Here is a 21,854-nt window from a genome sequence, read left to right on the forward strand (position 1 = left end):
CTGCGTCCAAAGAATTCCACTTTTGTGATAGCCCATTCAGAAACTAACCATCATCCCTTTTCCAGCTGCAGAATAACAGTTATGAAACCTACAAACTTTTCCCAGATCCAATCCTGCAAATTAACACCAACTTAGATAATACTCAGATCTCACAAAAACACAGAGAATTCTTCCAGTCTATTTCCTACACCAAAGCAGGTTTTACTAGACTTGTTAGATATTTGACCAATCTGTTCCTGAAGACCACTGTGGTGGTGACTCTACAATCCTCCAAGGCAATCTATTACAGCCCTTTCTGGCTCTATTGTTAGAAATACTCTTGATCTATAAGCCATGTTTTCCTTGTTGCAGTTTCAGACCACTTTTTCCATCCTGTCACAGACATGCAGAACAGATTATTCCTCCTTGTACCAATGTTTTATGCAACTGAAGACTGAAGATGCCCACCTCATCTCAGTCTGTTCTCTATAGGCAAACTGGTTTTGATATATCAATTCAAAAGTCATGTTTTCGTCTGGGAATTGTAAGCCAAATATTCAAATATCACTGCACTACTTCCACTGAAAAAAAAAATTACATATATACTCAATATAGAGGAGCTCAACTCTAACATGGAACACCACATCCTGCTCTCATTTACCTTTAAATGCAGATGCAAAGTTTGCTGGGCTCAGTGCAATTCTTTGATTTCCACACCAGAGAAGAGGACCCACCCATGGCATTGGGAGTTCCAGTATGTTGTGTTCCCATTTTATCACTTAGACTCCAGAAATGTAAAGATCCAAAAAGGCCTATTACAACCAACTGGCCTTACCTCCTGTGTGACAAATGCCATCTCATTTTACATAACCTCTCCTGCCTAAATCTCAAATTCTCCAGTAATACATATTCTCTCTGCTCATTAATAGCTCCTTCAAGTGATGAAACGTGAAACATTATTCACATTTTAACTTGAAAGCTACCTACTGGCTTGACCAGTAGAAATTCTGTAATAAGATGCTATAACTTTCGTAGAGACAAAACACCTTTCCTGGTAGGAAAAGGAAGAAACAGTACAGGTAGATACTAGGGAACTATGGAAGAAAAGGAATCATTCTCCATGTACACTGCTATATTTGGCCAATATATTGTTTATATATGACTTAGATACACTGAAATATATTTGTACTATATATTTTCAGTTTACTCATCCTCCATAATTCAAGACCATTGCCAAACAACTGTAGTTTAAGCCTTGGAATTTATCGTGAACCATGACTTCATTACATTAATTTCTGGAAGCAGAACTTCAAGCAGTATAAACGAGGTAAACAGAGCTTACAGTAGAGTAGCTATAACTCTTCAAACCTGTGAAAAATCTAGTAGCAGCTAAGTGACATCCACTTTTAGACATGTGGTCCTTTTACCTTCCCCAAGTTCTTTCACACCAGAGCTCTACAAGCTGACTGCAGAACATTGGGATACTAACAAATTCTGGATACAAGGCAGGTGCTTCTAGAGATCTGCTGGTCTGCAGGACTTCCTATAGCCCCATATTTAAGTTCAATAGGTTGGCCAGAACCCATTCCAATGCAGTAAATATAGGTATTTTCAAACAGGTGCCGAGATTGACTAGTACAGGTTGTGAGATATTCTGTGCAGGGAATATTCCTATCTGTCTGCCTTTCCAGCTAAGAAGGAGCAGCCTGTCTCTTCGTGAATGACAGCTTTTATGTAGTAGACAGCCATTTAATTATGTAATTATTATGTTCTTATGTTGCATTTTTATGTTACTGCACTACAAAAAAAAAAAGCTACATTCTGGATAGTATCACCCAATCAATTCTGTGTGTGCATCAGGGAAAATAAATGAGAAAAAAATGTCACTAAACAGAATCTCTGGCATTTCCGTGTTTGGAGTTGTATGGCAAATCAGACATACATCACATGAGGCACTGCTCCTACAGAGTCAACATAAGGGGTTTTCTGGTTAATTGTGTGGAGAAACAGGTTAAGTTTCTTTGTCTGCTCCACCTGATCTGAGGTATGTGCTTACGTCACTGCAAAAAACACTTGATTAAAGTCAATGTGACTTGATGTTACTGAATTTCATTGTTTTTTTTTTCTTCCTGAAACAATGTTTCAAGTTTATGTGAAGAATTTTGACAGCCCTCAGTTGCATACACTCCAGTATTTATTTTTTTTTTAACCAGGAAATAAAAACATATTGGCTTCTATTAAGACAAGAGTTACAAACATTCTCCATGGGATAACACTGCATTTATTATCACATTCTTATATTATAGCACTCACAATAGAATAACTGCTGGTTTTAATGTATCATTTCATTATGTGGCTGCCTCTACATAATAAATTACACAAGTACCATGAATAGAGTTTGTTAAAAGAAAGAACAATCAACAGTGAGGCTGCACAACTCGTAGCGCTTTTAATTATGCTACATCCCTGAAACAATGCCAAGGCTTGTTTAGGAGTTCCAGCTGTGCTGAGCACTTCAACAATGTTTGTAGCTTTATCTCAGACAACCAGGTGTTCCAAACACAGGGTTCTTCTTTATTAAATCAAAAACCTGGCAAAACATAGAGCCTCTGTTGCAGACTTTCAGGATAAAGCAACTAATAATTCACAGCTAATAGCTACCATCAAATTATGCGGAGAGAGAGAACAAAGACTTTAGTAGCGGGAATACACAGAGCCAAGGACATGTTTCATCCCAACGTTTAAAAGTTTGCTATACTGCTACATGATGTAAAGATAGTATCATTAAAGAAGAATAACAGATCATCTGTTAGGGCTGAGGGTGATGAACTCTAACTGTAATCCAAACATTCTCAAATTGCTATCAGTCCATGTCCTTACCCACAAACCGCAAGTGCAGAAACAAACATACCTCTCCATGCTCCAGGGGAACTAGTCTGGAATAATAGGAGGTGCAGATCACTTCATCATCTCTCTTGTAAGTTGGTGGCCCAATTCTTGGTGTAATATTATAACGAGTTAAACATTCGGTATCACTAATTGCATAGTACTGCCATGGTCTGAACTCTGTGCCATCTATGGAACGTTCCAAAATCCAGTTTCCAGGTCGCGGAGCATTAGCAGCTTTGATAATGACATATGCAACTTGAAAGATCTAAAAAATTGCAAGAATAAAAATTAAACACTTAATTATGCTGTAAAAGACAACTAAAGGCCAACTGGGTACTAAACTTAAATTTTAAAAGCAGTATACTGTTGGCCTTGGGAGAGGGTAAAATTTTGTGCAGTGACTCTGGCTAAAATTTTCGCACAAACTCCTGATAAAAGGCCAGTCTAACCTTTCACTAATAGAAATATGTATAATTTTTTGTCAAAACTCTGAACATTACAACAAAACATTTGTTTATGTGACTAAAAAAAGACCAAATGTACTCAGTGCATCATTCTGTGTTAACGTAATAGCTGAAATCTATATCTACATGGTACATTTCAGGATGACTTGGGTATAACATTCTTTCTATGGGAAATGTGCTATTTATCTTTTCTGAACAACTGAGGGTTTCAAAGAAGTGGGTGGTTGTGTTCTTTTGCAAAACAGCTGCAGCCCAAACATCTCTTTGTTTCACATTTTAGCTGGGAGTTTAATCCTCTCAGTAACAGCATTTCTGATAAGCTTTTAACAGTCTATATTAAAAATCCCTGTGCATTCCATTTTCATTCTGTGCTAAACTTATTTAAGCAGAAGACTATTTACAGACACTGCTGAAAACACAGAGATTAATAAGATTAATGTGGCAAATATAAGCATGATAACCTTATTTAAGAACAGTAGCTCTTTTAACATGCACACTCTCTAAGCTACGCAGCAATATTGACTATTTATTTAACAATCCTGAGTCAAAAGTGACATCTTCATCCACACAACAGCACTGTTCAGCACTTCCGTGAGTAGGCAAGGCCGTAATTAAGCTTACATCACCTTTTAAATGACCTTGTCATGGCAGTTAGATAACCTGCACTGGCCCCCAACTAGCTACAGCATTAGAGCCTAACACTAAAGTGCACTTAATGCAAAGCTACTCTGTTCTTCCTTACCTAATACCCACTACATCACTTCACTGAAAAAGGCTGTCTTTGCAAGTTGATAAGACTTCTTAATAGGAGTTTATGTTCTACATGCACTATAGTATCAAGCCACATTTAGATGAAAGAAAAATGCTGTGTTATTCAACCAGTTCAGAGGCGTGTATTCTCACATAAGCAGACTGCCTGGTTGGTTGGTATAGTCATCAGAATTCCTGTCTCCATGTGCAGTTTTAATTTATTGATCTCCAATTTGGCCACAATCAGTTCTTTCAGACATTTTTCAATTCAATTTTTTTTGGTGCAATATAGATTAAAGCTAGAGCAAGAAGAGCACTTGACACAAAGGCAGATTTTGATTTTGTCAAATGGGGAAATAAACACAAAGAGATACATAGTAAGTGCATTGTGTGTGCAACTCAGGAAAATACTTCTGAAACAAAACATTATTTAAGTGAGCAGAGATTTGCTTAGCAGATCTTGCAGACATGAAAACAAACAAAAAATTGGTGATACTTATTTTCAAATTCTGACTTACTAGATTTAATACCTTAAAAAAAACTATCAGTTTTGATTAAAATCAGATGTAACTTAAAACATGATACACACTTGGTCTGATTTTCTTTTCAGGCACTCCAGTTTTATCCTTTGAGACATGGAGCACATTCAAACATAATATTTCCAGTTATTCCAATAAATATGAAAATTTACGCAAACAGAGCATTTCAGCAATGTAAACAAAAAAAGAAGCCAGCTCACTGTTTAGTCACAGACTTACAGCTGTAGAAAAACTAATTCTCTGGGATCTGTGAATCCTCTGTTGTTCAACACAATCTTAAAATTTGATCAAAGTAAATTGAATACCAAGAATTACGATCCAGCTTTAATGAAGAGCAAAGCCCCTTTTAAATACAACATCATGTCAACAAGCTCCAACTGAAAAAAATGCTAAAACACATGCTTTTAAAGGAAAAAGAATACAATTCAGGCAGAATCCAAGTCAAGCAACTGTATTCCCTAAATACAAACCTGGATTTCCTTGATGCAGTGGCTGAGTTATACACCTGTTTCGCACTGGGTCATGCACAAGCAGAATCTGGGGTATCGTCATTTCAGTACCCCTAACCTGAAGACACTTGTATGTGACAAGCGTCACTTGTGTGAGTATTTTCTCCATCACAGAACTGCAGAAAACTATAAGAACTAGGGAAGTTTTATTGACTGAGCTTAGTAACTGACTTCAAAGGAACTTGGAGACACAGAGCAATTATCTCTCTCAAATGCATAAAAGATGCAAAACTGGATTCCCAATTTTCTTCCAATGTCATGGTAGAAATTTTTCCTCAAAAACTTTTAGATATGTTTTATTTATATATTTTTCCTCTCTGCTTGCTGTCATCAACTAAACTACTTCCCTACTTATTACACAGTTGGCTGAACAACAAATGATCTACTTTTGATTACATTGAGATTTTTCAAGACCCATTATAGTCTGCAGCTGATGTAGCTAGTTTTAAATCCAGTTCCAACTAGTAACACTGAGCTATCCTTCATCACAAGCTAACTGCTGCCACTGCTACAGAAATAAAAGTTTTTTAACAATGCAAGTTAAATTTATTTTAAGTATCAAGTTTCTTTGGTGAGGGCAGAGTGAAAAGCTAGTAAGATAAAAATTTTCACAGCAACTGTGCATATATCCAATGCATAATTGAATAAATTAAATGTTTTCAAATCATTTTTTCCAGAAAAATAGCATATTTGATACTCAACACATCAAGGGTTTGATTTTTCCTGAATGCCTACACTTTACCAACAGCTGAAATTAAGATATCTGACACTATGAACCCAAAGGAGGCATTCAAAAATGAGTGAATGGTTCTATAAACCTTTAAAGTATGCACAGCATAGAAAATTATTCCCTTTTCTCCCAGATCCTCTAAGTCTCTTCCATACACACACAGAAAAATACTTCATAGGTAAATCCACAGGATAATGAATATCAGGAACACCAGGAGAATTTGTCAGCCCTTGAAATAATACACATTAAATACAGAAATAAAAGGATTTTGCATAAATGCTCCTGCAGTCAAGAAGTCACAAGAGAACCAGTCAGTAGGAGTTATATCCTCAGGGATTACAATCCCAAGCAAGGGAATGAAGCTGGAGGAAGGAATTAAGGTGTTCCCAGTGTTTGCAGATGAAGTTGTTTTAAGGAACATCAGCACATAGTGGCTTTGCAGTCCTCACAGCCTCTGCAACTCAAAAATCGATCAGAACTAGGAACTCCATGTAACACAAGCTGATTTTCCATATCCTCAGAGCACTTCTTTGCACATTTTTCTTTGAATAAATTCTTCAGGCTTGAACATGACCAAAGGCAGTTTCTTAACACTTTCCACATCCATTCAGTGTCCACCAATCAGCCACGTGATAAACTTGAGCTGTGTGGCAAGAGCTAATGATTTGTGCACTTTAGTTTGACTGTATAGCTTTCCCAGAACTCATTTCCTTATTGAGCTACAAGGGTAAAAAGGACAAGCCAAAGCAAGTCAGTAATTCCCAAGCAGCCATAGATTAAAAGTGTCATTTTACAGGCATTTCAGTCTCAACTGTAAAGACCAGCCAAATAAACTTGTACTGAAGAACCTCTTCTTTGTAGCAGCAATACCAAGGTAACAAGGCACTTGTGCCTTATTTAGCCTTTCTGATGGCCTCGTTTCCCTGAATGCAGATCCAGCAACACCAAGTACATTATTCTTGAAACAGATTTATAAATGAACCCTTCTCTCAGTTCATCAGGAAATTTTGCCCTTTTTTTTGGCTCAAGACTGTAAACTCAGCTATCAGTGGCCCCATAGCAGACACTAGCCACAAGTCCCCATTTCCAAGGAGCGTGGTCAGTGCTCCACAGTCCACACAGATACATGCTCTGGCAAGCACAGTTCTAGTAGTCTTTTCGGATTAAAACTCCCAGTTACATTTTTCAATTTGCACAAAAGGAAGTAACGATAAGGGAAGACTCCGTCTTTTCATATCTATGAGTATTTGAGCCCCAGGCTTCAAAAGTGAAAAGTTAAAGGTGAGACACAAAACTTTTTTCCTAAATTTCAGAAAGGTTTAACCTAGTAAAAACTGGGGTACCAACTGCTACTTCAAATCTACACCCCAATTCAAATATAAACTCTACCTAACCTTGAAAAAAGCTGTAAGGAAGAATTGATTTTAGGACCTCAGGATCACTTTCGGTGTCCTATTGCATCCCTTACTGAAATCACATGGGCATAATGTGAACTGTATAATGCAGAAGACTGCAAAATGAATAAGCCTGGAGGAATGCAAGACTCTTGGCAGACTGGGTCCTCCTGGTTTTATAAATTCAGCTAAATCTTCCCTTCAGGATGACTGCAGAGAAGGAATTGAAAGAACAGCTAAATATGCTTTTCAAAATAGCATGACAAGTACTGAGTTGAAAATGTTTACTACAACTAACATTACTCCACATTTTAAGCGAAACTGGAAAATCCATTCTGTTCAGTGTTGCCAACACATATAAACCTGGTTAACAGAAAAGCCTCTTTTTCTCAGATTTCATTTTACTGTCCAAAAAAACCTAAAATTAATCTGTGCAAACTGAGTAGAAGACTACATGAAGGGATATTCTGAGTATCAGCCTATATTGTTCACAGAATTGACTTTTAAAGGGATAGAGAGACTGTGAGGCCTACCAATTGCTTGCAACATCTTCCTCTGAGGAACTTGTGCTGTTAGAAGTCAAAAATAAACTAAACCCAGTAGAATTTCTAGTTTCCTGAACTATCTTTTCTCTAAGATTTTGATTCATTGTGTGTGACCATTGTTTTGGAATAGAAGAAAAATTCATTTTACTCAAGAAGTGTATTGTAAGAAAGCAGAGATGAGCACTCTGAATCTTGCATCACAAGTTTTACAGAGCCATGAAAGGCTTTTAAGGAAGTTTGTCACACACAATAAATTAGCACTGGTCCAGTGAAGTCAAAAGAATAGTATCTCTTTACATCAGCAAGGCATTTTTCCTTACAGAAATCTCTTCTTGCCTGTTGATTTCAAGACAAAAGCTCTGTACAAATTATATTATAATATTTACATTATTTTTTACTTCTTTAATAGCAGAAACTACAAATTACTCTGAGTGGTAATCCGGTGCTCACAAAATATTTATGAGCTACAACTTAATCAGAAGTGTTTTCTCAGCTCTCCAAGAACAATTGGGCTTGCTTTACAATTCAAGAACTTTGTCATACATTGTGCCTTTCTGCTACACCTAATACGAAGCACACTTAAATACCTTTAAAGTCTGAAGCATGGTAATAAAACAGAAGAATATAGTCTTAATTTAATGGTGTGGCAGATAAATATGTAACAGTTGGTCCAAGCACACTGCTGACATTTATAATATTCAGCATTTATTATAATTCACTATAATTTCACAAAGCAGCTGTCCAGAGGAGCCAAATTCAGGCAAAATGACATTTTTATCTAGAACTCCTGCTGTGCATTCTGTTTCTATAGAATTGCCAGTGTAGGATGTGCAAGGTCATAAATTAAATTTTGGTATCTTGTACATCAATACTACACCTCATTGCTAAACTACTATTTCCCTAGTTCTGGATCTTTGTCACACATTTAATGGAAAAGGCAGCGGGAAGTGGAAAAGAAAGACTATCATACATCTGGGTCCTGGAAAGACTGACAGGCATAACAGAATACATGTACCTAGTTGCTATGATGCATGTAAGCTAAAAAAAAAAAACATGATACACCCACTGGCTACCCTTACAAAATGCAGTTTCAATACTGATTTTACTAGCCAGCCCTCTTAATAAGATTCCATCCAACTGCTCTTCAATCCATCTGGTTTAGACTAAATAAACTAAGTGCAGGGCAGAATATTAGCTGAAAGAATATTCTCTGCTCCCTCTGACTTTTGAGCCAAGCTACGAATACAGCCAAATACAGGACACAGATTTTATCCAGAACTTCACCTAGGGTGAATTGGGGTGGAGTCAGTTTTCACCAGCTAAGGGAATATTCCCCATATTTGCCAGCCAAGGCTGTGTTCCAGTCCTCACCAATCCAACTGCTGGATTATATCTCTAAGATGTACATTGGTAACAATTCCAAGAAACAATTCATTCCTCCTACTGCTAGAACTTCAGTATTTACTAAAAAAAAAACCAAAAAATGCCCAGATGGTCATTCTTCAACTCACAAAAGGTTGTCAGGGAAAGTTAGAGGACATATTTACTTTAATACACTACTTGACATATTTAATGTACACAGCTTGAAACATAATAAAAAGTACCTATGCTAAAGATTTGCTGCAACACATATAGTTACAGGTACTGACTTTCAAGAATACTTTTAAAGGTCCTAGAAGAGTATTTTAACTCATTCTTAAGCAAATTCCTGAAGTAAACAGTTACTAAAATCAATAAGGTTCTTCATATACTTTTCTTTTGTTACTCTTTACTTGTGCTGACTCGCTTAAAGTAAGCACACCAAGTTGGCTCTAATAATTTATTGACTTCAAGCGATTTCCATTAACCAAATCCTTTCTCACAGAGCAGTAATTTACATTCAGTTTGCATAGCCCTAGATGCCTTCTCTCTCTCTCTCAAACTCTCGAAGAAAGGCCCCTTGGGGGAAACTTTTCATATCAAATTAGTTAAACTGAGCCTGTGTCAGGAGAGGAAATACATGTATTTGGTGAAACATCAACAACACTAAGGCTAGAGAAGAAAAGATTTAGAGGGCAGCTCAGCTGGTCTGTTTCCAAAGCAAAAATGTTCTAGGAGGATAAAAACTAAGGCATTCTCTCCTCCTTCATTTTTTCTTCCTGTTTGTCCATTTACAAACCAAACAAAAAGCCAACTCCTCAAACAACAATAAAGTCCAATCAATCCAAACCTCCTGTCACTGGCAAAAGATACCCTGTGATTATTTTCCTAACAGTTCTGCTTTCTAATTAAAGAGCAAACTAGACAGTTGTTTAAACTATGCTTCAATTTAAAACATCAAAGTTAAACCTTCTGTTTTAATCTTTAAAATAACTTTCAAGCAGGATCTAGAGATCTTGGAAAAGCTTGTTATCAACTGTACACCCCAAGTACGCATTTCTTAGTAACAAAGCTTCCAGAGTTTGGAAGAAGCCTCATATTAATAATGGATTGTTGAGCTATGATTTTGAAACAGATAGCCCAACACGTAGATCTGTTCAAAGCAAAACAACAACAAAAAGCCAAGAAAAACACATTTTCCTCAGAAATTATTTTGTCCTTTCTTGAAGCAGGGTAGGAGACTTCTGATTCTTCCATGGCTAGCAGACAAATGAGCAAATGTTCCGTACAGTTTAGAAGCCGCCTGACTAACGATGATGAATCCCTCCAAGCTTTGCCATAAAGTGCCAAAACAGAAATCATCTTCTGCCCAGAGAGTTCTAGCTTCCCCAGAGTCAAAAATCACTGTTGCAGCGATATAATCCCTAGCTCTTCAGAACAACTGATAGCAAATGTTCATAGAAGATATAATATAGAACATTTCTTATCAGTGTTCCTTCTAACAAGATGGTGATCAGAATCAGTCAGAAGAGAAGCACAGAAAGTGGCAAATCAACTTTTCTTTCAGCAACACTAACTTTGTCTCATTTTATGTGTGTTTTGCTTTCTAGTCCTGAAATATATGCCTCAATTGAGAAAAGTCTGTGTTTCCAGGGTTCTGGAGATGATGCAATTTAACTTTCTGACACTTTACACTGAAATCTGATCATTACATTGCATTAACATGTTCACACGTTTAATGAAAATATGCAAAAATACTGAGAAATTAAAACAGAAGAGTTTAACATGAGATCAGCTGTGAGATAATTGATGTGAATACAACAATCCTCTAGTCACTTAGCTTTCTCCCCTCCTATGGATCAAAAGAGTTTATATTTGAAAGTATATTGTGCTCTTGTTTTCTTATAGCAAATGTTTCTATCATGTCCTACTCCAAATCAGTTACTCTTTTACTAAGAAGCTGTGCAATCATCTGGTGACAGGCTGATAGTTATAGTCAAACAAAAACAGATGCATCCTCGCATGTAAAATCTGCACTTATGACAATAACCTGAAACACTGTTTTCTGCTTGAAAATAAATCTCTGATAACCCAGACTTCAAGTAACCTGCATGAAATCCAAGGTGGAGCAAAATATCAGAGGACTGCTGGGAAAAAGACAGCAGGGTCAGCCAAAGGAAGGTTACCAAAATAGAAGGAATGACTGTGTAAATACTCTCATCCACACATATGCAACTGTTACTGTGCCATGAATGAAACACAGTAGCCTGCCACATATTTGCTTACAAACATAGTCACTTCCACGCCAGTCTGACAGGAATGAAATCTCCAAGATATTCTAGAACAATTGAAAACCACATTTGTTTAAAGTCATATTAGCTTTAACTTTCCATGTTTTAACTATGTGCTACTAAATGGCAAACTGCTAAATATCCCACCATCTACACACAGAAGAACTGCCATTAATTGCATTGGCTTCTATCTTACATACAATAAATGACACTCACCTAAACATTACTTACCTGCCGTAAATCCAAGGTGATGGTGACCCAGTGGTATTGCCTCCCATTCTGAATGCTGGGACTTTGCCACCAGTTATTGGTACCATCGATTGCACTGGAAATAGGGTGCTGCTCTGTTTTAAAGCAAAAAAATTCAAAATCTCTTGAAAATATATCTCACTGCATTTTCTCTGACCCAGCACATTTATTTCACACTGAGCACAATTCTTCTTGTCATAAAGTAAAAGCTGAAATCTGCCCCCATATAAAAAGGCTGTCATCGGACTCCATGGTGCTTAACAGTGATTTATGGTGTCCACACTTTCTGTCAACCCTTTGCTCAAAGTTAGTTTCACTCATGTAGTAGAGAGACTAACAGTAAAAGGTATTCGACCCCAAAGCACCCTGTATTCATAGAGAAAGGTCAAAAAGAATGACACAGACAATGAAACTAAACCAAAATCAGATGACACTTGCCTTTGGGATTGGCACTGTGCTGGTCACAGACCCGGCACTGTGCATTGCGCAGGGGCCGTCCCGGCACGTGCTCCACCAGTTTGCAGAACATCTCTGGTCCCTTCTCCCCACAGGTGGCATTGGTGGAGATGTGAGCGTTGCTGGCCAGGTTCAAAATGGCGGGGAACAGGCCTTGAATGAAGTAACAATTATTAGACACATTGTAAGGCAAGCAAAATAGAGACATGTATGAGAAAAGTCTCCGAACATACAGAGTTTAATGACAAGCTTCCAGCCTAGTCCGAGATACACAAAAATACAGCAAAACCAATTTATTTCGTGAAAAGGTTTTCATACCATACTGACAGCAGCACACAATTGTCACAGCCCTGAGACAACGCAGCCCTGTCCATCCCTGCCCACTGCCTCGGGTTCCCCCACCCTGCCCACAGCCCAGGACCCCATTTCAGCCCCCCAGCACCCACAGCACCTGCCTCAGCGATGCCATAGCAGAAATGGTCTCCAGCTATAGCTACAACCTTGTTATTTCACTCCACCTTTGGGTGCTTTATCGCTGAGGAACACGTGAGCTAGTAAAATAACTCTTCCAGTTACTAAACCTTCTCTTCACATTGTGAATTGATCAAAACCAGGAGGACAACTGGCCTGCTGCCAGAAGCCAGGAGAAACTGTACAGCGCACACCCGCTGGTGTGGAAAATGGCATTTAATCCGAGTTTTCCACAGCAGCCATGCCACCTTCGACAACATGCTCCAGGCATTTTGGAGCCTGCACTTTAGACCTTTGCTCCAGGCTTTTCTACAGCCTGTGTAAAGTCTAAGGGATGTTTTGCTTCCCACTCATTAATGTTCACACAAATACTTCACTGAACTTTCAAATGGTGTTGCTCTTGTGCACTAGAATAATGAAACAACAAAGCAAGCATTTCAAGATTACTGCTACTGGACTGGGAATCCTTAGTATGTTCTAAAAGGAATTAAGTTTTACTTTGGCTTGATTGCTACAAATAAAATTTGAAGAATACTGCATGTGACAGAAAGAAGTTAAGCACAGCTTCTCAGCACGTTGTTATCAGTTTCCAGCCTTCCCTCCTGAGCTGCAAAGATTTTATTTCTTCAGCAATTCATACAATCATAGAATGTCCTGAGTCAGAAGAGACGCACAAGGATCACCAAGTCCATCTCCTGCCCCTGCACAGGACAACCCCACAGTTCACACCATGTGTCTGAGGGTGTTGTCCAGTCTCTTCTTGAACACTGTCAGGCTTGGGGCCGTGACACCTCCCTGGGGAGCCTGTTCCAGTGCTCCACCACCCTCTGGGTGAAGAACCTTTTCCTAATGTCCAACCTAAAACTCTACGGTACATCTTCCTGCCATTCCCTTGGGTTACAGTAAAACAGAGGTACTCCATTTCTAACTCAGAAGCAACTCCAAAAAAGAGAAACCATTTTGCAAAAAAGAATCCTGTCTTTAGAGATTAAACACAATGGGCTGAAATAAAAGCTAGAACCTTGCTATGGCATATTAACAGTGCTGCAACAAGTGTTGCTGTTGCAATAGTGAGGTATTAAAATCACATATCTGAGAGGGTTTTTAATATTTTTCTTCTATTATAATGAATTCTGAAGATAAAAAAAAAATACACAGGCATTTTTGTGGAAATATATGACTTTTCCACTAGTAAAACCGTGTGGATTCTTTTACTTTGTTAATCTATAACATAAATCATAAAAAGGTGTAATTTTAATACTTTGTTTTTCTTAGCTGTTCATCTCAACCAGGCAAAATTCAATATTCCTTTAAATTAAAGTGTCTTTGTCTGCCCAGTAATTGCATTACCCTGAAAAGCCTCAAGAAAAGTTTCAGTGCTAGTTAAACCTTGACTTCAGCTATTGAAAATGTGGCTAAATCCTACACCTCTGCACCACAGTATGAATAACAAACAGTGTGTTTTCAATTGTGCGATACTCAAAACTTAACAGGAGAGAGATGGAGCTTTTTATTTTTCTGAATAATGACTTCATTTAAGTTAAATCCAGACTAGGTCAGATGTCTTGGTTTCATTATAACTAAATCTGATGCAGATGATGATGCTGAAGACATCCCATTGACCACTTCCACAAGGCTCTTCTGCATTAACATGCTTTCCGCACAGCCTGCTCTCACCTTATGCAGTATGAATGGAGTATTGCTCCAGACTTTAAGTTGAAGGCAAAGCAGAAATGCTGCCCTCCATTTTCCTATTGGATAAGAAAGCTCAACGGTTGACCCTATTTTATATTACCTCCAGTCATATAAAACCTTCTGTAATCAGTATTTACTTCTGTTCTCATAGGTGTCTACCATCCAGTCTTCCAGAGCTATCCATTACTTCCCAGGTCATTCATTACCTCCACTCATGTTACACAGTAGCCCTTACCGTCTCTTTCCAGGGTCATTTGTTACAGTGACATTAATTTGCTTACAGTAACCTCTAGGCACTGGACTTGTGCCAAAGGAATAGCAAAGCTCTGAAGGAAAAGAGCTGATGGCAAGCACTGTACTGGCCAAGCTGCATTCCAAAACCCCAAGCTCAAGTCACCACAGCATTCACCCTGGCTCAGCCCTTTTGTCCGCTCATCATCAAGCATCTCACTGACTTCTAATAAATTCACTGATTGATAATGAAATGAATAACAGGTATGGTAACATTAAGGTCTCATGATGAGTTTTCTGGATCCCATCGAGATGAGAAGAAAGAACATTTCAGTTTAACTGAGCTGCACTGGAGTTTTGCCCCAGATTCAAATAAAAAAGAGCTTGTTAGCTTCATCCTGCAAGGTACTGCTTCTCTTCCAATCCTACCTGACTACATTCATCTCCGATTCTCTTTAATGCAATCAGATTTTATGGTAATCTGCAGAGGTGCGGTCACTGATTTCAGTGAAGACTGGGATCAGTGTAGGAGCAGTTTTAATAAGAAACACTAAGTATCTGTGATAAACAAAATAGAGGTAATTTTAATGAGTTGCATCTTTATAGAACATTGCTCCTCTTCAGTCATTCAGCATGTTCTTAAGCAAAATCTTTTCTTTAAAAAAAGCTGAGTATTCAAAATTGTGTATTCAAGAGCTCTAAGACATTCCTTTGACCAAAAAAAACCACACACACACACAAAAAAACAATGACAACAAAAACAAAACAAACAAAAACAAAACCACAAAACAAACAAACCAAACCCCACCCCCCCCACACACACACACACAAAAAAAAAAACACAACACAATACACCAAGGACAAAAATAAAATAATCTGATAAATTATATTTTTATGTCTCTTAAGAAGAGGTAGGTATGATAAAAATGAACAACACAGAATCATCACTTAAATGAGCCATTTACAGATAAATAGATTACTATCATCACATCCTGCTATAAAATCCAAGTGTCCATAACAGACAAACTTATGGCAGATGTAACTTTTGTAGTTTGCTATCTCAAGTCCAGCACAAATGATTGAACTAGATTTATCACACATCTTTCCACTAGAAAGGAAGACAAGTGCTACATACAAAATCCTCACTGTTTCCACTGCCGAACTGTCAGGCTCCATTATCACATTAGGCTATTGTAGCAAAGAGGCTTTGAATGAGTCTTGAGAGATCTCCATATGGATGACAACAGATCCACATGGATCTGCAGAGAGTTCAGTAGTAGACTTCTCAGCTGGCAAATCTAGGTTGATTGACTATATTCCATTTGTTAAAATACCTTGCAGCCAGCTTTGCACAAAAGTACTTGTTACTTCATCTTTTCACCATCAAGCCCATCCCTGGCAATTACTATTTAGCATTTTGCAAGAGATTGTGGTGGTCCTGATAAAAGCTAGAAGAATTTTTAAATTAAACTTATCTTTTTCTAACTGCTGGCCAGCAGTTAGAAGTAGGTCTTTCCACAGGAAGGTAAACTCCTTGATTTTTTCCAGCTACTCAGCTGCCCATTTGCCCCAAACCAGAGATTCACACACCACCCAATGCCAAAAAATGAGTAGTGTACAGATGCTAAATTGACCTTGGAAAAGAATAACAGTCGGTTCACTACAGCTCAGCACAAAAGCAGAGCACCATGTTTTCATCAGAGGTTCAAGCAAGTTGCTTTCATTTGGAAGGACTTGGTTTTAGCCAGATGCACAATTAAAACTCACTACAGGGAAACTGAAAACCTGAGTGGTATTGTTCAGACATTCAGACCTTTCCTACAGGGAAAGCCCCAAGTTCAAAGAAACCAGAGGGTATCAAATCCCTAACAAGTTGGTCTGCAAAGTGGATACGGCAGAGTTTGCCCCGTTCACACTCTACAATGTCTGATTCTTAAAGAAAATAACAAGATGAAAGAAACCAAAGGTTAGATGGATTTATTGTATGCATGGCATTAATATTTCACCAAAAGTCAGGCAGAAGACTTGTTCATTATGAAGTCAGTTGTAATGTATTTGAACAATGGCTGAAGAGGTGGCCAACATGCAGTATGACAGGGAAGACAGACAAGAGTTTTTAGGCAGATGAGGTAGTAAACTTCTGGTTTATGTGCTTCAATACACCTATTGACTCTAATCTTTCAGAATGAACAAGGACAGTTGGAACATGCAGCTTGTTGAGGCAGATCCAAAGCACTGACAGTTCACACAAAGTTGTCATGGACTGAGATACATCATTGCATAAGCAAAAGATGTTTGCAACCAGGAGAGCTATTCCTCTGTTGTGAAGGTTATGCCTGATCATATGGCCTACACTTCTTCAGGAATTATTCTACCTGAATCCAGGCTCTAGAGCAGTTCTCACAAGCTCCTTGTTGGTAAAGATAAGTGCCACCATCTTTCCTGGAGACTCAATTTAATTCTTTGTGGTTTTATAAGGGGTTCTTTTTTAAGCTAATTGATTTTGTTATAGGTATAGCCTACCAAGCAACCCTGAAGTTTCCTCTAAGAAGAATTTTACGGATCTGGGACGTTTCTGGAGTTCTGGCAACTCCAACTGGATGCATATTTGGGAGCTTTACTGTAACAAATGCACATCTGTCGATACATTCTGGATATACCTGACTCACTGCACATAAGCAGCAACTCCATAGTATTTGCACAGTGCATCTGACACATCCTGGACTTGTTCAACATTTCATCTAACTCAGATAGCCTTCCCACATACAGAAGCATTGGTGCACTCTGAAGACATTAAACTTACTCTACATGTGCAGACCACAGCACATAACACATCACTAATGGAAACTTGGAAACCACGTGCTGGTGTGATCCTTCTTTGTTATTTATCAAAGGCTTTTTAGACATATATTTTACTTCACTTATCTTTATAAAGTATTTTTTTTTAAGTATTCTCATTCTAGGACCCCCGGGTATATTCTGTACCATGAGATCTGAATGAAGCCCTAATTCCATTCCCAATTAATGATTTCTTTAAGTCAGGAAATTAATAGTCTTTCATAACTGTTTTGTTTCAGGTGGAGGAAAAGTGGCTTTGTGAACTTCAGCACGATCCATGCATTCTCTGTTTTTTGCCATGTTCGACTGCATGACAGTGAAACTGTCCCTCTTCACTTTTTACAGATGGCATGTGGAGAAAGGGGAACACTCTTCAGAATAACAATCTTCCTGGCAGAGGCAAAGCTGATTAAATTAATTCCTTTTACAATCACAAGAATACATATGAGAATTCTGCTTTACATAGGCTTCGCTATGCCAGCAAGTATGTTCAACAAGCACAATAAAGATGATAATAGTTTTTGGTATCCTGATCACCACAGTGAGGAGGCCACTTTCAAGACAGTTTCCCTCTGAATTCCCTTTGATTTCCCTCTCAAACAGGTCACTGAATTCAGATTCACTAATCTCAGTCTGATATGCCCTGAAAGCTGAATTAATTAAGGAGGTGTTTGGGATTTTTTTTAATGAAATCAGAAGACAGAAACTGATGGGAAATGAAGACAAAAGATTTTGTGAAGCAAGCCAAGAGCTGAGTCCAGAGATGACAATGTTTTCTGAATCGTTCATCAGCGTACACAAGGAGGACTCACAGTTAGACTTCAGTGAGCAACTCCATTGAGGCATTCAGAAAAGCAACAGTCTGATTTTCCCCCAAATATTCTGGCTTCTTTGTGCTGAGGGTAATAAAGCAGGAATTTGCAAGTGAACAAAGTAGATGTGACTTAAAAAATGTAAAGAGTTCATGTGTGTGGTAACAATGAGCTTTTTGTTGTGTCATTTCTCAGAACACAGAAATACTTGAAAGGGTCTAATCTCATTTGCAAGTTAGCGTTTTTAAAAATGTTAAAGCAATCAGTGGTTCATAACAAGCAGGCAATGCTGAAGTTTGATTACCAGCAATATATTCTCAATTTACTGAAAACATTTACAGAGGACACAGTAACAGTTGTTCAGAATAGTTTGATGCACTTCAGGAAAAAAACAAGAGCTAAGGACAAAATGTAATAAAATGTCACAGAGTACTAGATTGTATAAAATATGTAATAGTATTACACTGCAGAAGTTGAGGTCACATTCTTTATAACATTCTCAGGCAGTTCTCAATAGCACAGATTTGGTTTAGTTGTTCTGTTTTATTCAAGTTTTGGATTAAATGAGTTTACTAAATAAAAGCCCTGGAACTATCGGGCTTGGGTTCAGATTCCTTGCCTGCTCAATAGATTTATCCTCATTATATTTTACCAGTGAATGTCCCTAGCTTAACCTTTTCTATACACTTTCATCAGAATCCTATCCTGTAATCACAATGAAAATCCAGGCTGATTTCCCTAAAATAAATGACCTGAAATTGCTAACCTCTAACTGCAGGAATTAAGGCACTAATTCCCTGTTCTGAGAGTCAGCAAGAAATCTGGGGTACAACACGCAACCTGCCTTATAAACCATTTTGTGGAGATGTTGCCTAACAATATGCATTAGCTGCAGCATCAACCTGTTTGATAAGCTGAAACTTACAACTTACACAACAGGCTTCAGTAGCAAGACACTAGGTAGAAATCATTTTGAAAAGTGACCACTCATTTTTCTGTAGCCCCACATAGAGGAGAATTTCTGCAAGCACAACACAAAACTTTACAGGAGCTAAATAAGGGGTATGGTTTTATTAGTAGAACCTCTGCAAACTTCAATTTGCAATGATTAGATTAAACTATTTCAGATTAAAATGAAACTTCCTTATCATGACAGATCACTATCTTTTCCTAAAACCCATTTCCATTTCTTCTCATACTGTAGAGCAAAATTAATACGTCAATCAGAAATACTGGCTGGGGAGGATGAAATTTATTTAATTAAATCAGTTTTCAGTATAAGAATGTATGTACTAAGTTTGTCTGTTCTCCAGTGCTTCCAATGAGGGATATTCCTCAAGATCCCTGACAAGTCTACTCTGGTGCTTTATCACTTTAAAAGTTACAAATTTTCAGCCCTCTTTGCTGCATTCATTATCTTGATTGCAGCTTTTGATTACCTGAAAGGCTGCTATCATACATGCTTTTCTTTTTTCCGGACTAAGTAAACAACCTTTCAACCTTTCCACAGTCAATTTTCTGAACCTCTTATCCTTCTGAATTCTTGGCAGCCTGCATCTCTCCAACAGCACAGCTCCTCAGACCTCATCAGCACCAACTGAAGTAGAATAATTTCTTAAATTCTTGACAGTTTTGTTAACACGCCCAAGAATAAGTTTGGCTTTCTTTTCAAGGCACTACAGTTTGGTTTGCATTGCATGCAAATGTAAATAAAATATCCTCTTCTGTTGTACTGTAGCCTGGTCAGTCATGAAAGAGAAGTATACGCCACGTCAGGCCCTGGGATGAGCTCAGCTTATCTGTAAACCAGATTACTCTGCAGACATTCAGTGAATGCTCATAAACACTTGCTTACAGAACAATCTGCTGATTATTTTAGAGCTCTGATTTTGTCAAGTTTTTGCAAACCACACTTAAGCAATCCAACTGACTCACAAGAAGAACAACAATTAAAACAATCTTCTGCAGTGGTTAATGTGACCAAAAACATTCTGCTTGAGCACTGCAAGCTGTTAGTGCACAAACAAGCTACAAAAGACCACACCTTGCCACTTCCTCTACCCAAAGGACAAAGGGCTTCTCTGCCAAACATTTTCTGCTGCTGCTTGTAGGCACTCGGCATTAATGAGAGCCTTAATGTAGACGGGGTACTGCAGCAACAGGCATTTACTTACTGTGGTCTGTCTTGGGCTAGGCGATGTGCTAATGAGCATTCGGTGCTCAGAAATGTATTGGAAAGACATATAACACTGCAAATAAATAAAATGGCATTCTGTCAGATTCAGACTGCAAACACAGGAGGCAAAAGTCTGCTCACAAGAATGAACACCAGCTGTACTATTTATCCCGTGCTAGTTTCCTCCATGTAGCTTGTGAGGGTTAAAGAGCAAGAGTATGGTGTAACTTGCACATTTTCTTTAAAATTCTCAAACACCAGCATTCAGCGAGGTCGATGGCCAGAAAGCAGCAAAGAATTCTAACATAGCATAATGTTTTTTTCCAAAAAAGGTCAGACAACCTAAACACTTAACAAAAATTTTAAATTTCAAAGTGTAAGAAGCAGCATGCTAGACATAAAAGGCAATGGAAAACTGGTGCAGAGAAGAAAGCATTACATCTCAATGAACTTTTAATTGCATGATGTTAAATTTCCCAATATGAGGTATTAGAAGTATAGAGAGTTACAATCACAGAATTGCTAAACTCACTGGAAGTGTCTGTAACAAAGAAACCCAGAGTTCCAGATTAAATGTTTAGGAAAAAAAAGGCCAAGCCATATTAATACAATATTAATATATCTGCTCAAGAAACTGAAGCTTCTCACCTCTGATAGATACACAGTAACTCATGTTTTCTTACACAAAGTATTGAGATTTTTAATATCAGGGATAGGTTAGATACCAGCTTAGACTGAATGCTAACACTAAAACAATAACCTGTAGATTATGAAGCTAAGAGGTAACAAATTAGCTAATGTAAACTTTATGATGTCCCATGCTCCAAGTCCCTTATGTGCTTGGAGCTTGCACATAGATTTAAAATATACAAAGACTAAGTCACAACAGGTGCATTCACGTCAGCAGAGAGTGTAAGGATGCAAAGATGTGAGTCAGTGTGTAAATTCTTAACACCAAAGGAGTTTAAGCAACTAATTTTCAGTCCCACCCAGATTCCTACAAATGACCCACCATATTTCCCAAAGGAGTGCACTTCACCCTTGACAGCCATCAGCTTAAAGTTTTAAGAGGATAGAAAACACTAGGAAATACAATAGGTTGAATAGCTTACATCACAGGCCTGAATGTATTTTCTAGTATTATGGTTTGGTCCTTAACACATTTCAGGAATCTGAGGCAGAAAAATTGAGTTATTTGGGATACAAGTGTATCTAAATGTTTTATCACAGCGATTTCTAATACCTTCAATATTTGCAGTGACTTGCTGCTTTCAATCAGAACAAACTAAGGGCCAGCAGGAAGAAAAGAAAACTAGTTTTCATGCTAGTTTTCAGCATCAGGCAGTATTACTTGACAAAAAAAGTGGGCAATTTGTGAGTACTCTATATATTATGCATTTTCAAAGTATAATCAGTATTTCTCCCATCAAGTCATGTTTTTGCAAGTATTGGGGGTTTTTTGTATGGTGTTGGCCTG

At 37.9% G+C, this 21,854-nt stretch overlaps 1 protein-coding gene across 1 annotated transcript in view; it reads right to left on the reverse strand.

Annotated features, from left to right (window-relative positions):
• The window catches only part of LAMA1 (laminin subunit alpha 1), a gene marked incomplete at its 5' end in the record, with an annotated part of 105,386 nt that overhangs the window by 71,686 nt on the left and 11,846 nt on the right, over positions 1–21,854 (reverse strand). Inside the window, 3 exons of the mRNA XM_082046579.1 lie at positions 2,891–3,133; positions 11,681–11,793; positions 12,137–12,307. Coding sequence (XP_081902705.1) covers positions 2,891–3,133; positions 11,681–11,793; positions 12,137–12,307 — 527 coding nt within the window. The remainder of the gene's footprint in view (positions 1–2,890; positions 3,134–11,680; positions 11,794–12,136; positions 12,308–21,854) is intronic.

Source organism: Streptopelia decaocto (assembly GCF_964273445.1).
Source record: "Streptopelia decaocto genome assembly, chromosome: 2".
In the NCBI taxonomy this organism is placed as follows: Eukaryota; Metazoa; Chordata; class Aves; order Columbiformes; family Columbidae; genus Streptopelia; species Streptopelia decaocto.